Here is a 16,447-nt window from a genome sequence, read left to right on the forward strand (position 1 = left end):
TTGATACCTTCGGTACTTTGGAAGCTCATAAAGGTAAGGGCCATTCTGGTACAAAAACCCGTCCGACACAAAAGCAAGAGGGAGCGGATCTTGGCTCCTCCTTCCCTATCCGGCATCACAGTTGACTTTTTTTTCTTTATTTCCCTTATTCTTTTTATTTAGTGGGACTGACTTGGGAGTTGGAGACATGAGGGACGGTGAGTGGGATGTAGGCGCTTGTGTGCATGTGGGGGCTTTCACCCTTTTAGTTTTCTTTTCTCCTTCTCTTCCTCTCCTTCAGGAAATACTTCGAAAAGATTATTATTAATAATAGTAATCCCAGCAAACAAAAAAAAAGATGCCTACCTCTCCTCTAGAGTAGAAAGCAGAAACAGCTTTAAGGAAGCAAAAACCCCAAGCAAAAAGGAGATTGCAGCCTTTCAGACAAGTGAGGGGATTTTTAAGGTAGTCCAGGAGGATACAGCTCGACTGAGCTCTGGATCATCACTCTTCCTTCTCCAGGCCTCCTTAAAACGCCTTGGAAGCTGCTGGTGCATGGAGAGAGGAAAGTGCCTATTCCTGCCTCTCCTCTAGAGTAGAACAGCTTTAAGAAGCAGTAAACCCAGTCTCCTCCTCCACAAACAGAAGGGAAAGGATCCAGAAACTTAAGATGCTTTTTAAAATCCAAGTCTTAATGAAGAATATGGAAGGGAAGCCTGTGGGAGTCTCTTTCTCTCCCCCCCCCCCCAATAGTGGGCTGAATAGGGTGCTTTCTTAACCCCGTTGCTGACACCTAAGCTCCCTTGCAGGTCTGTAGCCAAGATTTTGATTCAGGGGTGCTGAGTTTGATTCCGGCGGGGGGGGGGGGGTGAGTTTGGTTCGGGGGGGGGGGCATGAGGATCTACCCTAGCAAACCTTTTGTATCGTTATCCCAATACCCCCATGCATATGGGATATATTGAGCATGGTGATCAGATCATGATATGAATAAACAAAAAAGTTTAATTAATGTATCAGTAAGGCCTTCTCGTGGAACACAGTGAGAATTTGCCTGCTCTCTTGAAAGGAAGAATGAAAAGGCTCCTAGGGGAAAGGGAAGCTTTGTAAGTTTCCCATTGCCACCAAATGGGCCGAAAAGAGCCTTTTTTTCGAATACTGAACAAAAACACCCATTCGGGCAGTGTGCCCATGTTCAGGGCTGCTGGAAAACAGATATGGGGAGCTTCTGGTATATGGCAAGCAGAAATGGATAGTGATTCACCCAAAATGCATAAGCCCAGTTGGATGCTGCAAGTCACTCCAACATTTTGTGCCTTATCACCCTGTCACTTTAGATCCAATTTGCGGCAATTTTAATACAGTGCTAGCCTATGTAGTGAAGGGCGGCAAAGTCTGTTGAGTATTTTTCTAGAGAAATTAACTGCTTTCCCCTTATTTATTTTCACATCTGTTGCAAAACAGCATTTCTAAATCACTGCACCATGTATGGACTAATCAAGAGACAACCCATCAATAATGCCACAACTTGCCCAACAGGAAGCAAATAGAGGAAAGAAATGGCAGGGAGGAAGCTTCTAGTTACAGCTCTGTATTAAGTGCTGTGTGGAACTAATGCTTTAAATTGAAATATGAGGAACTATATGAGTATTTTAGGATGAGTGTGACCGTCGACAGTGGGCAACAACAAATTTAATTACAATATTTACAATACTGACACATATTCACAATGATGTGCTAATATCAAACATTAAATAACATTTAAAAATGGAATTGAACTGAAAGCAAGTTAATGGCCTGGCTAACATCTTAGAAGTCTGTTAACATCAGAATGACAATAATATAGGTACCCAGCAAGCCCTCCTTGGCATTCCCATTCCCAAAAACAAACAATGCCTTTCCCAAATAACCCAGATAGCACCAGGTACCCAAGCTAGAACTTGATAAAATTGTTTAAAAATTGCCTATGCTTCTAGCTAAGAATATGTAACTTATTAAACTACAATTAGTGGCCTCTCAGCTATTGCTGGATTGCAACTTTTTTCAGTACTAGTCAGCTTTGCCATTGGCAAGGATGCTAGGAGCTGCAGTTGAACACCTGGAGGCAGGCCCGTAGCCAGGATTTTGTTTCAGGGGGAGCTGAGTTTGATTCGGGGGGAGGGGGCTGAGTCTGAGTGAAAGAAGGTCTACCCTAGCAAACCTTTTGTATCATTACCCCAATACCCCCATGCATATGGGATATATTGAGCATGGGGATCAGATCATGATATGAATAAACATAACTGTTAAAATAATGCAGCAGTAAGGCCTTTTCATGGACCACCATGAGAATTTCGGGGGGGGGCTGAAGCCCCCAAGCCCCCCACCCCCACCCCCGGCTATACATGCCTGCCTGGAGGAAAACGTTCTCCCATTTCTTGTTTCACACCATCTCATTTTAAAGAGATGTGACCTTGGAAAGGGAATTTTAATATGTTTTTCTGCAACATTGCTTCTATTCAGTTACTTAATCCTTCAAGAGTCCACAATTGATCAATTAAGTATTTAAGCAGGCTAATAAAAATAATTATTATTAACAATAAATCACTCAGGGCCCATATACATTTTTCTACAGGATGTTATTCCTTAGCCGGGCCTTTTAAAGGCATACATGCAGAAGCGTACACCGTGGATAGTTATAAAGATGAAAGTCAGAAGGACATAAAACGTGAAGATGGTCTTGATAGCATACTGTGCCTCAGGATCATCAAAGCTTCGCTTGCGGCGGCTCTCATACATCACAGATAATCGGAAACCAGCAACCAATTCTCCCTCTCGCCAGCAAAAGTAGATGCCTTTGTCACTCAGCTGGGCAAAGCGGATGTGTAGATGGTTTCCATAGTCGATGAAGACCCTCATGCTCTTATTGACTCCAGTGAGGAACTTATCGAGATACAGCCGAGTCGAATCTTTGTCCCAGGCCACAGCATGCTCTGGCCTGGCACCAGGGCAGGAAATGATCAGGTCAGTGCCAAGGGCTTGCTTGTGGAATTGAATAGGGATCTTAGAGATCCAGGGTGTTTCTCCAAGCTTTGATATAGCATCAGAAAGAGATTCCTCTCCTTCACTGGCTGGTATCTTTACTCTACAAGGTTCTGAGCAACTTCGGATAACTATCTCAGGTTTTCTGTTCTTAATAGCACGTTTAAACTGTTTTGGGATTGACCCTGAGCCACAGGATGCCACTTCTGCTGTGGCTGTACGGTATCGTCTGACCAAATAGGGACTCTTGATATAGCAAAGACCAATCCGACGTTGCTCACCTCGAACATCACAGCGGTTGCATATGGTCCAGTCCCAGAAGGCAGTGAAGATCTTGTACTGTTTTCCTTCCTTATCTTTATTGGGATGCTGATTCTTCTCTGTAAAGGCAACCCTTATACGCTTGGAAGCTTGGACATCTACATCATAGCCATAAAAGTAATCCCCCTTCTTTGTGCCACAGATATAATGCCCTGAATCTTCCACTTGAACCCGAAAGACAATAAGACTAAACATCCTAATGCTGAAGCGTCGGAGCATGTCAGTGCCCACCTTGATGTGCGTTGAGTCCACTACCATCGTGCCATCAAAGTCTGTTAGGACTTTTGTCTGCTGACTGCCCATATTTTTCTGGAAATACCAAACTACAGAGGAAACCTCTTCTGGCTTGCAGTTACAAGGCAACTCAATGCTCATCTCAGCTAAGTAAGCAGCATTCTCAAACATCAGGAAAGCTGGGCAAGGTGTCCTCTTGAATACATCTTCCTTTTCCATAATATCGAAGGCATGGAGAATCCCAGAAGTACCAAAGAGAATCACATCAACAATCAATCCTGCTATTGGATGGGTGGCTAGTACAGTTTCCATGTTGTATAGAAATTGTTTTCAAACTTTTGTCCTCCAGGTAAGACTAAATTTCAATTCATAGAAACACGACAACTTGGCTGATGATCAGTGATTCTAAGAACCGCAGTCCAAAATTCTATTGAGCAACCAATACTGAGAACTAACATTCTATAGAGCTTAGTTACAAGCTCTAGAGTTGCAGCTTCTGAGTTTATTATTGAAGAATGTTTTAAGAAGATCCATACGCTGACTTTAAGTTCTCTGACTCCAAAATAATATTTATCTCATTCTTGCTGCTCAACTTTCCAGTACATAGCATAGTAAACCTCATATTTCTATGCAGATATTTTTTTGAAAAGGAACAAAGACAGTTTCTAGAACTCACAGAGCTATCATTATGCACTTCTGGGGCATCCTAGTATGTTCTAGTTAAAGTAGAAATTCCAAAGCAAATGTGTTGTGCACATTTTTAGAAATAACCAATTTTCTAACAGGTTTTTTGCTTGAATGACTGTGGCTGAAATTCACTGCTTTTTAGGGGAATGAGGATTGGCTGCCTGCCTCATACTCTTTGCCACATATGTGCCCTGATTCAGTCCAAGCAATAGGGCAAAAAAATACATGGGTGCCTGCTTTGTACTACTGTGGAACGTCTTTGGCTTTCCAGTTCTTGAATGCTATATCTGAAATAGACACTCAGAGGGACCCAATAGCTTTTTCTATTTTTTTCCCTAGTAGCAGTAATGGTAACTTGTGAGTTTCCGACCCAGACCACAGGAAAATGAAGCACTGTATGATCACTGTATCTAAGAAGGATACGTTCCTGGAAATTGTATGGATAATAATCCTATTGAAATAAATTACTTCTAGGCTAAAAATACAATAGAATCATGCCGGAAGGCTTAGAAAATGCATAGAGGAGACATATTTTGTTGGATATGGATATTTATTTATTTATTTACTTACAGTATTTATATACCGCCTTTCTCACCCCTGGGTGTACTCAAAGCGGTTTACACATAAATAATGGCAAGATTCAATGCCTTATGTTGGGCACCGATACGATGCCAATACAAACAATTACAATAGTAAAACCACAATTAAACATAAATCACAATTAAAACAATACATCAACAAGGATTAAAACAATAAAACAGTCTCGTCAGTCAAATCGCCGTTCCAGTCAATGACCCTCTAAAATGCTACATACATCTACTGTTCAAAGGCCTGGTCCCAGAACCATGATTTTAATTTTTTTTCTAAAAGCCAGGAGGGAGGGAGCGGATTTTCCCTCATTTGGGAGTGTGTTCCATAGGCGGGAGGCCACAGCCGAGAAGGCCCTGTCTCTCGTCCACGCCAGGCGCATCTGTGCTGTTGGCGGGAGCGAGGGCAGGGCCTCCCCGGATGATCTTATATTACGAGGTGGGATGTAGGGGTGGATGTGTTCGGATAAGTAAGCTGGGCCAGAACCATATAGAGCTTTATAGGTTAAAACCAGCACTTTGAGTTGGGCTCGGAGATGGACCGGCAGCCAGTGGAGCTGGCATAGCAGGGGGGTGGTATGCTCCCTGTATGTTGCCCCGGTTAGTAATCTGGCTGCCGCCCGTTGGATTAGTTGAAGTTTTCGAACCACCTTCAAAGGCAGCCCCACGTAGAGCACGTTGCAGTAATCTATTCGGGATGTGACCAGAGCGTTAATGAATGAAACCATAGATACCCGTCTCATTGATTCTGTATTTATTTCATTTTGAAAAGAAAAATTCAAAGCTGTGAGAAACATGAGACAAGTTACAGCAGGAAGTAACAAAACCATCCACAAAAACTATTTATTGACAGATGGAATTGAGAAGGACAAGTTTATGTAAAAACTCAATAACCGGTGCAGCACAAAATGAAGGATGTACAAAGGGTTTAATCACTGGATACTTCTTCTGCATAAGATCTTTTGCAAAACGGGAAATGTGTAAGACAAGCCCTTAAGGATTCCTCATTTTTTTTAAAAAAAAATATTCTGAGTTGGTCTTTCAATCTTCCCTGTATTCTGCAATATTTTACAATACAGTGTAGTTGACAATAAAGATGCAAGATTATTTCAGGAGATTTGATAAAGCTGCATCAGTTTCCTCAGTTTTTCTTCAGCTGGCCCATCTGTTTGGCCATGAATTTTGGACTGAGCCATACTTTCTTCATCAGAAGCATTTGGAGATTCAGCAGGTTCACTGGGGCCAGAAGCCATTTTTTGTAGTTTCTCAAATAATCCCCTGCAGCCTTCTTTCTCTTGCTCACCCAAGAGTTCTATATTCAGACCAAAGCGTTTTGTGCCAGCAAAACTCTCCAAGATTTCCAAGACAATGTTTTGGTCTTCCATGCAGACATTTTCTGTGAGCACCGCTAGGAATTCACCTAGAAGTCCATAAGCCAAGTCAGTTTGAAAAATTCTGCCCAAACTCTGGGGTCCAAGTTGGAGCAGAAGCTGGTATCGTTGCTGGCTGCTTTTCATACATCTGCGCCAGTCTCTGTAGAATTCTGCAGAAGTCTCAGGGAGTTGCTCTAACTCCTGGAGAATAAGAATAATGTCACCAATACTGACTCATATGGATTTCCCACCATTCATCCTTCTCCTACATTAAGCATTTGGGCTCCTTTGTATGCTCTCAATGTCTTGGCCTCAGTGGTGAACGACAGCTGCTTCTTTTGCAGCAGGGAAGAGCCAAGAGGCCAATAAAAGACTGGCTCTGAAGGTGAAGATCTGGAAAGCAGAAGCTGCAAGAGTGGACATGGGAGATAGAGTGTGCAGACCTCTCTGTTGGCCTTGAGTGAGCCTAGACTCACAGCACAACTGGTCCAAAGCCTTGCTTCTCTGCCAGCAATAGGCAGATATTTAAAGGAAGTTTTAAGCAGAGAAAGTCTCATAGGGTGCCAGGAGACAAGCACCTTTACTAAGAGATATTCAGGTGAAATCCTAAAGAAACATAATAAGGAATCATCCTGGCACTACACCTTTAATGTTTTAGGTTTGTCTTTGTTTGTTGGCTTAGCAGAACTCTGATGTTAAGGTGTACTATCACAACCAAAAAATCCCACAGCCACCCACCCAGTACCTTTTCCTAATATCACTTTCTAATATTCCCATAAACACTCATCTAGTAGCCACTTATACCAGACAAACATCATGTTTCTTCTACATTATCTCTTTAAACACCAAATAACTTGGTCTGTTCAAAGTATAGAGTCATGAGTGTGACTGTTTGGGCATGTGGGGATGTGTGCAAGAAACTTATTTCTCCACATGGAGCACATAACCCATGCAACATCCCTTATGAAAACTTTAAGATTTAAAGAGGAAACATAGCATTCCATGCTGAATTCCCCAAATCCTTCCTCAACGAAAATCAAGTACCGGGATTGTGGCGCAGCTGGCTGAGTGTCAGCTGCATTAAGATCACTCTGACCAAAAGGTCATGAGTTCGAAGCCAGCCCAGGTGGGAGTGGGTTTCCAACCAACTGTGTAGCCTGTTGTTGACCTTTGCAACCCGAAAGATAGTTGCATCTGTCAAGTAGGAAAATTAGGTACCACCTTAAAGTGTGGGGAGGCTAAATTAACTAATTTATGAGGCCATTAAAAAAAGACTCCAGCAAAGCACTCCAGCAAAAAAGCATGCGGGGAATGCGGAAGTACTTCGTCAGTGTCACAGATGGACGATGAAAGCGACAGCTCCCCTGGCGGCCAGAAAAAGTTAAATAGCCTCTGTGTATGTCTGTATATTTTGTATGTCAAAATTGGCATTGAATGTTTGCCATATATGTGTACACTGTAATCCGCCCTGAGTCCCCTATGGGGTGAGAAGGGTAGAATATAAATGCTACAAATAAATAAATAAATAAATAAATACTATTTTCAAAATGGGCTGTAAATCCATCTAATTTTTCCATTGCACACATTTGCAATGGGTTTATTAGCACAACTGACACATGCAAGATTTTGCTGCAACACATGTCAAATTCTGTGCCATGACATTTCCACTGAAATTCTGCATTTAGCACTAATATTGGAAATACTACATGTTATTAAATGCCTATTTCTGCATGTATTAAGCAAAGTCCTATGATGTTCAAAATATGCAGATAGTTTCCATGCAATTTTATTTTTTTTAATCTTGTAGAATAAATAATGGGCAAAAGGTAGGATATTAGGTAGGATATAAGGGACAAAATTAACATAATTTTAAAAAGACATTCTCAAAGATGGGGAAGAGGATTCATCATTGACACAGGATTTACACTCTGAACATTGAAGCAATTTGTTATTGGTATATGCTTGCTTCATAGTTCCTCATTAAGAGGAAGAAATGTCAATATCAAAAATTATATAAAAAGGTATATGCAGCAACATACTTCCAGTCTCTACATTAAAAGAAAATCTGTTAAAACCAAGAATTACTGTGATTTTTAAGAGGAATCTGGCTCGGAAGAGACCACAGATTTAAAAAAACTTCAAGAACAGCTACTTCACCTGAGACAATTCTATTCCACTTTCTTCTTTGCAGTTTGATTTAAATGCACAGGAATTCCATAACATGCTTCTTTTGCTCCTCATTTTGTCCCCTTTGTCTAAAGGCTTTAAGTGTGATGCTCGAACAATATCCCTACAGGAAACAAAAAAGTGTGCATTATTAAAAGTTCAACAGTAGTCTGATTAAATACAAAGTTGTGGAGTTAAGAAAGCGTCTACTTTTTGAAATTTTTTCTTTAATAAAATTATTAAAGGCACAACAATTTTACCTAGTATTGTATTCATTCAAGTGCCAAGTACCTGTTCAGCTTGTCCAAAGGACAAAGAAACTTCAGATGCCTACAAACAACTAAAACAACTAAGTCATATGGTAAAGTGAATACCTTCAATGTGCCACAATTTAATGTGGTAGCCTGCATATGGCAAAATTTACATACTCTAACTACCTGCATTTGTAGCTGCCCGTAAAAAATGCTGCTCCATTTAATCCTTTTATAGGATGCCTCCTTTCTCTCAGATATCCAAACAATAAAACTTGGAAGTGGAAGAAGCAGCACTTTATTACCACTTTGCAAAACAGTAATGGGTGTGCACGAACATTTCATGTTCTATTTACTGTATAATTACTATTAACAACATACCTATTAATGTCTATAGAACAGATTTCACTGTGGGGGAAAGTCATGCCAGTTGTTCTTGGTGCAAGTCTGTTTTAATTTGGGAACTGCTGGTTAGTATGCCATATACATCAGATGCTAAACTGTATTAACTTAACAGCTGTATATGGATTGAGATAAAATCACAAGCAGCTGCTCTAAAGATAAGTATTTTGTTTTATCTACCCCCTCTTTCTCATCAAGAAAGGAATTAATAAGACTCAAGAAACCTGAATTCTTCATAGGATGCTACTTTCTGGCGCACTGCTCGAAATTTGGCATCGTTTTCTCTCTTGTACTTCTCATCACTGGCAATCGCTTGTTCCAACTCTTTTTCCAAAGTACGGAAATCTATCATGCCTTCCATTCTTAAGACCTAGGAGCAGCACAGGTAAACTAGTATAATATTTAATTAAAACAACAACTCTTATGCCAAAAATTGGGGCTGAACAACTTTAACTGGAGGATACAAAGATATTAAACAAGAGGAAGAAAGATCAGTCCAAATAAATCATAAGCGAATATATGCACAAACACACATACAGAAACCAGATGATATTAGTTACCATCTGAGCATACTGTTATGCATTTTCCACTTCCCAAAGTAACCACAGTCAATGGGCTGAAGGAGCCCTACAGAAGCCAGCTTTTTAAGGGAGAAAGAACAGATTTACAGCATCTTTTGAATAACTAGTCAATTTTACAGCTATATTAGCAGGCCCCCCTTAGGGCCAAATTGATTCAGCATATTGGCAAATCCAGATCTTGGCAGGAGTTGCTTGCACCCTGACGCGTGGTGCTTCACATTAAGCCAGCTCACAACTCCTAACTCTTTTTTTCTTCTCAATTCAAGCAGCAAAACCTGGCTGCATACCAATTATTTTAACTGTAAGAGAGCATCTCCTCGCCAAATTCAGATGGGTACAAATGGAATCTATTACAAATGTGCAAGGAACACTTTTGTTCGGCATTTAAAGTCAATCAGGTATGACCTTCTTCACAACATCATCTTCCTTGGGTACAGTTTTTGATTCTAGCCCAAGAATAAGACTGCATTTGAAACATACCAATCACTCCCAGCCCCTGTTGATTTATAGATCATGATTTGTGTGTGTGTGTGGACACACACACCTTTATAAATCTCAGAGTTCATTGAGGCTGCTGATAACACTGTCCAACACACATTCTGGTGCTTTAAATGTTACATTTGTTTTTGGGTATACTGGACTTGTTGATTCCCAAAATGTCACCAGTTTTCCCCTATCAGCTCTACCTTTGTCATGTAGCAGTCTTCATCTGCTCTCCCATAAAAAATCATAACTACATCTAAGAAACTAGAGCTGATGCTAGACAGTGCAATTTTCTGAGTAATCACCCCAAAGAACAACAGAAACAAGCCTAAAAAACAAGACACTAAGGGTCCTTCCACACAATCATATAACCCAGAATATCAAGGCAGATAATCCACACTATCTGCTTTGAAGTGGATTATCAGTGTTCACACTGCCATATAACCCAATTCAAAGCAGATTATGTGGGATCTTATATAGCTGTGCGGAAGGAGCCCAATAATTATTTTGTTTGGGCTATGCAATTCTCTCTTCTGCACCAGTTGTACAATTTTAGCTACAAAAGCATCAGCACTGTGAGCATTAAATGGAGTCCCCAGTGGTACAATGGGTTAAACACTTGTGCCAGCAGGACTGCTGACCAACAGGTCAGCAGTTAGAAACTGGGGAGAGTGGGTTGAACTCCCTCTGTCAGCTCCAGCTCCCCATGCGGGGAGAGGAGAGAAGCCTCCCACAAGGATGGTAAAACATCAAACATCTGGGCGTCCCCTGGGCAATGTCCTTGCTGACGGCCAATTGTCTCATACAAGAAATGACTTGCAGTTTCTCAAGTTGCTCCTGATAGTAAAAACAACAACTGAGAGCATTAAAAAATAGAGAGAACACATTCCATAAGATGGAGATACATTTCCAGTATCAAGAGACATTAATATAGTAGGCTCTCAGGGCCTTCCTCACAGCCATATAACCCAGAATATCAAGGCAGATAATACATAATATCTGCTTTGAACTTGGTCACCTGAGTCCACATTGCTGTATAATCCAGTTCAATATGGATTTTATACAGCTGTGTGGAAGGGGCCTAAATAAGGCACTTCAGGCCTCCACTATTGGGAGACTGCAACTCCCAGCAACAAAGCAGTCTCCCAATAATGGAAGCCCGAATGGTTCCCACTCCTGTTTTAAATCATAAACTTCTGTGGGTCTCTTTTAAGGATCACTACATATTTTTTAAGGATCACATATCTATGAGCCCCCGGTGGCACAGTGGGTTAAAGTGCTGAGCTGATGAGCTTGTTGACCAAAAGGTCACAGGTTCGATTCCGGAAGCGGCGTGAGCTTCCTCTGTCAGCTCTAGCTTCTGCCAACCTAGCAGTTCGAAAACATGCAAATGTTAGTAGATCAACAGGTACCGCTCCGGTGGGAAGGTAACGACACTCCATGCAGTCATGCCAGCCACATGACCTTGGAGGTGTCTATGGACAACGCTGGCTCTTCGGCTTAGACATGGAGATGAGCACCACACCCCAGAGTCAGACATGACTGGACTTAATGTCAGGGGACAACCTTTACCTTTTACATATCTATATAAATAAAAATGTAATGTTCGTTTGTGGGATTAACAGAACTCAAAAACCACTGGACGAACTGACACCAAATTTGGACACAATACACATATCAGGCCAATGAGTGACTATCACTCATAAAAACACTGACAAACAAAGCAGAAGAGACTTAAAAAGCCAAAAAAGCAAAAGATGCTACAGCGCATGCACAAAAATGTCTCTCCCAGCAAACAAAACACACAATAGCATAGCCACACTCTCTTCCGGACTACAGCTCCCAGCATCCCCTAGACCAGGCTCTTTAGGGGAGGAGGATGATCCAAATGCACTGCTTTCAAAATGCAATTTCCTTGGATTTCTTTGAGAGCATCCTATTCCCTGAATATTTTCAATTTCCTATTCCTGGACTGCAACTTCCAGCAATCCTCCAGATAGATAGATTAGAGATAGATAGATAGATCAGGACTGCTGGGAGTTGCAGTCCAAGAATAGGTAGAGAAGGAAGAAAGGGGAGAAAGAGGAAGGGAAGAAAGGAAGAAGAGAAGGAAAGGGGGAAAAGGGAAGGAAGGAAAGAATTAGGGAAGGAGAGCAAGAAAGAAGAGAAAAAGGGATGGAGGGTTGGCCACACAACGCTTAGCGAGTACAACTAATACTTCAGGAAAATTTGCACTGGAAAATCCACACCAAAAGCACGAAACCGAGAGAAGGCAGCTTTTCAGTCTACACAGGGCGCTGGAGTTCGTTCTCCAGGGTAGGCCTCGCGTTCCCATGCCAACGAGGTTTCCATAGCAACCAGGACACTCTCCGAGGTGGGTAGGGCCTTCCAGCCGTGGAGCTAATAGCTCAACTCCGTATTTCCTATAGACGAGGGAATGAAAGGCCCCCTGTTGCCTACGGATGAGGCTGTCTACTCAGTTGCCGGAATGATTTCCTCTATTTTCCTCCATATATATCGGTCTTGGTAGATAGCCATAAATACAACAATACAATAATATAACACGTTATTGTTGTATTATGCCTTTCCACCAAGACCGATATATATCGGGACTGCACCTTTAAAGAAAGAAATGGAGGAAATCATTCCGGCAACTGAGTAGACAGCCTCACCCGGAGGCAAGAAGGGGGCCTTTCATTCTGTCGTCGCAGCTCGCGCGACGGGGAAAGAGAACGTAGCAACGAACGTGCGCCGCAGCCTGTGCTGAGGAAGGCGGTAAAGCAAAGGGAAAAGCAGGAAGGTAGGGCTGCATGCCTGTCTTAACTGAATATGAGGGTTTAAACTGTCTAAACTGAATATGAGGGTTTTCCCCCCTCTAACTGTACAACTAGTACATTGTTAAAATACGACCCAACAGCATAGTGTGTAAGGACAACCTCGAAAAGACTTGCTAGAATTGCTTTTAGCTGGAAGACCTACAGTTGAGCAGGACTCAATGGCCCCTGAGCCTCCTTCCAGCCCTATCATTTCTCTGGCTAATGTATTGTTGAAGGCTTTCATGGCTGGAATCACTGGGTTGTTGTAGGTTTTTCGGGCTGCATGGCCATATTCAAGCTGGGTTTAGAAAAGGCAGAGGAACGAGAGACCAGGTTGCCAATATCCGCTGGATAATGGAGAAAGGCAGGGAGTTTCAGAAAAACATCTATTACGGCTTCATTTACTCTAAAGCCTTTGACTGTGTGGATCATAATAAATTGTGGCAAGTTCTTGGTGGTATGGGCATCCCAAGCCACCTTGTCTCTCTCCTGAGAGATCTGTACAAGGACCAAGTAGCAACAGTCAGAACTGACCACGGAACAACAGACTGGTTCAAGATTGGGAAAGGCGTACGGCAAGGCTGCATACTCTCACCCAACCTTTTAAACTTGTATGCAGAACACATCATGCGATGTGCGGGGCTTGATGAATGCAAAGCTGGTGTGAAAATTGCTGGAAGAAACATTAACAACCTCAGATATGCAGATGACACCACTCTGATGGCCGAAAGCGAGGAGGAACTGAGGAGCCTTCTAATCAAGGTGAAAGAAGAAAGCGCAAAAGCTGGGTTGCAGCTCAACATAAAAAAAAAAACCCAAGATTATGGCAACAAGAATGATTGACAACTGGAAAATAGAGGGAGAAAATGTGGAGGCCGTGACAGACTTTGTATTTCTAGGTGCAAAGATGACTGCAGATGCAGACTGTGGCCAGGAAATCAGAAGACGCTTACTTCTTGGGAGGAGAGCAATGTCCAGTCTCGATAAAATAGTAAAGAGTAGAGACATCAGACTGGCAACAAAGATCCGCCTAGTCAAAGCCATGGTATTCCCTTTAGTAACCTACGGATGTGAGAGCTGGACCTTAGGGAAGGCTGAGCGAAGGAAGATCGATGCTTTTGAGCTGTGGTGTTGGAGGAAAGTTCTGAGAGTGCTTTGGACAGCGAGAAGATCCAACCAGTCCATCCTCTAGGAAATAAAGCCTGACTTCTCATTGGAGGGAAGGATACTAGAGACAAAGTTGAAGTACTTTGGCCACATCATGAGGAGACAGCAAAGCCTAGAGAAGACAATTATGCTGGGGAAAGTGGAAGGTAAAAGGAAGAGGGGCTGACCAAGGGCAAGATGGATGGATGGCATCCTTGAAGTGACTGGACTGACCTTGAAGGAGCTGGGGGTGGTGACAGCCAACAGGGAGCTCTGGCGTGGGCTGGTCCATGAGGTCACGAAGAGTCAGAGATGACTGAACGAATGAACAACAACAACATGGCCATATTCTAGAAGCATTCTTTCCTGACGTTTCGCCTGCATCCTCAGAGGTTGAGAGGTCTGTTGGAACTAGAAAAATTGGGTTTATATATCTGTGGAATGTCCAGGGTGGGAGGAAGAACTGTTGTCTGTTGGAGCTAGGTGTGAATGTTTCAATTGGCCACCTTGATTAGCATTTGAAGGCCTGACAGTTTTTTGGTGTGGCTTGTTAGTGCCTGGGGAAATCCTTTGTTGAGAGGTGATTAGCTGTCCCTGATTGTTTCCTCTCTGGAGTTTCCCTGTGTTTGAGTGTTTTACTGTTATGATTTTAGAGGGTTTTTTAAATAGTGGTAGCCAGATTTTGTTCATTTTCACGGTTTCCTCCTTTCTGTTGAAATTGTCCAGTAGCACTTTATTAGACTTTAAGATTGCTTGCACACTGCACTTACTCTAAAATCTGACATACCACCTGTCACATCAGCACTTTTAATCTGTACCCATTATTATTATTATTATTATTATTAGCTTTATTTGTACCCCGCTAGCATCTCCTGAAGGACTCGATGCGGCTTACAAAGGCCAAGGCCTCAAAACACAACATAACAATACACAACCTAAAGCAAATAAAAAAATTAAAAACAGTTAAAGCAAAATTAAACAATAAGCAATAAACAATACACCAAGACACAATAAAACTGGGCCGGGCCAGAGTAATGGGTACAGATTAAAAGTGCTGAAGTGACAGGTGATATGTAAGGATTATAGGATAAGTGCAGTGTGCCAGCAATCTTAATTCTAATAAAGTGCTTCTGGGACTTGTTATTGGAGTTTTCACTACATTTGGCCCGGCCCCAGTTTTATTGTATTTTGGTGTATTGTTTTATTGTTCTGTTGTTTTTGATATTGCTTTAATTGTTTTGATTTGCTTTGAGTTGTGTATTGTTATGCCATGTTTTGAGGCCTTGGCCTTTGTAAGCCGCATCGAGTTCTTCGGGAGATGCTAGCGGGGTACAAATAAAGTTAATAATAATAATAATAATAATAATAATGGATTTCAATGGCTTCTCTGTGTAGTCTGACATGGTGGTTGTTACAGTGGTCCAGCATTTCTGTATTCTCAAATAATATGCTGTGTCCAGGTTGGTTCATCAGGTGATCTGCTATGGCTCACTTCTCTGGCTGAAGTAGTCTGCAGTGCCGTTCATGTTCCTTGATTTGTGTTTGGGCAATGCTGCATTTGGAGGTCCCTATATAGACTTGTTCACAGCTGCATGGTATATGGTAGACTCCGGCAGAAGTAAGTGGATCCCTCTTGTTCTTTGCTGAATGTAGCATTTGTTAGATTTTCTTGGTGGGTCTGTATATAATTTGTATGTTGTGTTTCCTCATCAGCTTCCCTATGCAATGAGTGGTTCCCTTGATGTTTGGCAAGAACTCTTTTCCTCTGGCTGGATCTTGCCAAAAGTGTTCTTGCCATACGTCAAGGGAACTACTGACCACATGGGGAAGCTGATAGATGCCATAGATGCAGGTGAAACGTCAGGGGAGAATGCTTCTAGAACATGGCCATATAGCCCAAAAAACCTATAACAACCCATTTCTGTGGCTATTCTATCACGGAATGAAATAGTCAAAGGGCCCTTCCAGAAAAGCTCTATATCCCAGGATCTGATCCCAGGTTATCTGTTTATCCCAGATTATCTGGCCGTGTGGACTAATATAATCTAGTTTAAAGCTGAAAACCTGGGATCAGATCCTGGGATATAGGGCCTGTCTGGAAGAGCCCAAAGCTCTACTGTTTGGAGCGGAAATAAAATTTCAACTCGATGGAACTGAACTATTTTGAATTGTAGGAAAGAGCAGCCGGTAAAAGCTAAAAGATGATAGGAGATAGAGGGATACAGATGGCCTTTTCTGTGGTGGCCCCTCAGCTGTGGAACTCCCTCGCAAGTGAAATTCGATCTGCTACATCCCTCTGGACCTGTCGGAAACAAGCGAAATCCTAGCTATGGGATCAGACCTTTGTAGATTAGGTTGACCTGCTGACATGATGGCTTTAATGGAACTGACTATCCGCTCCTT

The 16,447-nt window shown here is 42.0% G+C and overlaps 3 protein-coding genes across 5 annotated transcripts in view; 1 reads left to right on the plus strand and 2 right to left on the minus strand.

Moving 5' to 3' along the window:
• Window positions 1–2,601: 2,601 nt before the first annotated feature.
• Window positions 2,602–3,864, minus strand: FAM187A (family with sequence similarity 187 member A). Its single transcript, XM_060783308.2, has one exon. The coding sequence runs from the start codon at window positions 3,862–3,864 to the stop codon at window positions 2,602–2,604; it is 1,263 nt and encodes a 420-aa protein (XP_060639291.2).
• A 1,701-nt stretch (window positions 3,865–5,565) lies between these two features.
• CCDC103 (coiled-coil domain containing 103) lies at window positions 5,566–12,525 on the minus strand. 3 transcript variants are annotated; one of them, XM_067470084.1, is made up of 4 exons: window positions 12,332–12,525; window positions 9,243–9,388; window positions 8,357–8,489; window positions 5,566–6,400 (listed from the first exon to the last, which is right to left on the minus strand). In XM_067470084.1, the coding sequence occupies exons 2-4, from the start codon at window positions 9,377–9,379 to the stop codon at window positions 5,936–5,938; spliced, it is 735 nt and encodes a 244-aa protein (XP_067326185.1). In that variant the 5' UTR covers window positions 9,380–9,388; window positions 12,332–12,525; the 3' UTR covers window positions 5,566–5,935. The 3 variants fall into 3 exon arrangements, with proteins under 3 accessions (XP_067326185.1, XP_060637185.2, XP_060637186.2); XM_060781202.2 differs by having other exon boundaries at window positions 12,301–12,525; XM_060781203.2 differs by having other exon boundaries at window positions 9,243–12,419.
• A 248-nt stretch (window positions 12,526–12,773) lies between these two features.
• The window catches only part of EFTUD2 (elongation factor Tu GTP binding domain containing 2), a 49,551-nt gene continuing 45,877 nt past the window's right edge, over window positions 12,774–16,447 (plus strand). Inside the window, exon 1 of the mRNA XM_060781200.2 lies at window positions 12,774–12,882. The gene's annotated coding sequence lies outside the window, so the exon portion shown is untranslated. The remainder of the gene's footprint in view (window positions 12,883–16,447) is intronic.

The sequence above is a fragment of the Anolis sagrei genome, chromosome 6, assembly GCF_037176765.1.
Source record: "Anolis sagrei isolate rAnoSag1 chromosome 6, rAnoSag1.mat, whole genome shotgun sequence".
In the NCBI taxonomy this organism is placed as follows: domain Eukaryota; kingdom Metazoa; phylum Chordata; class Lepidosauria; order Squamata; family Dactyloidae; genus Anolis; species Anolis sagrei.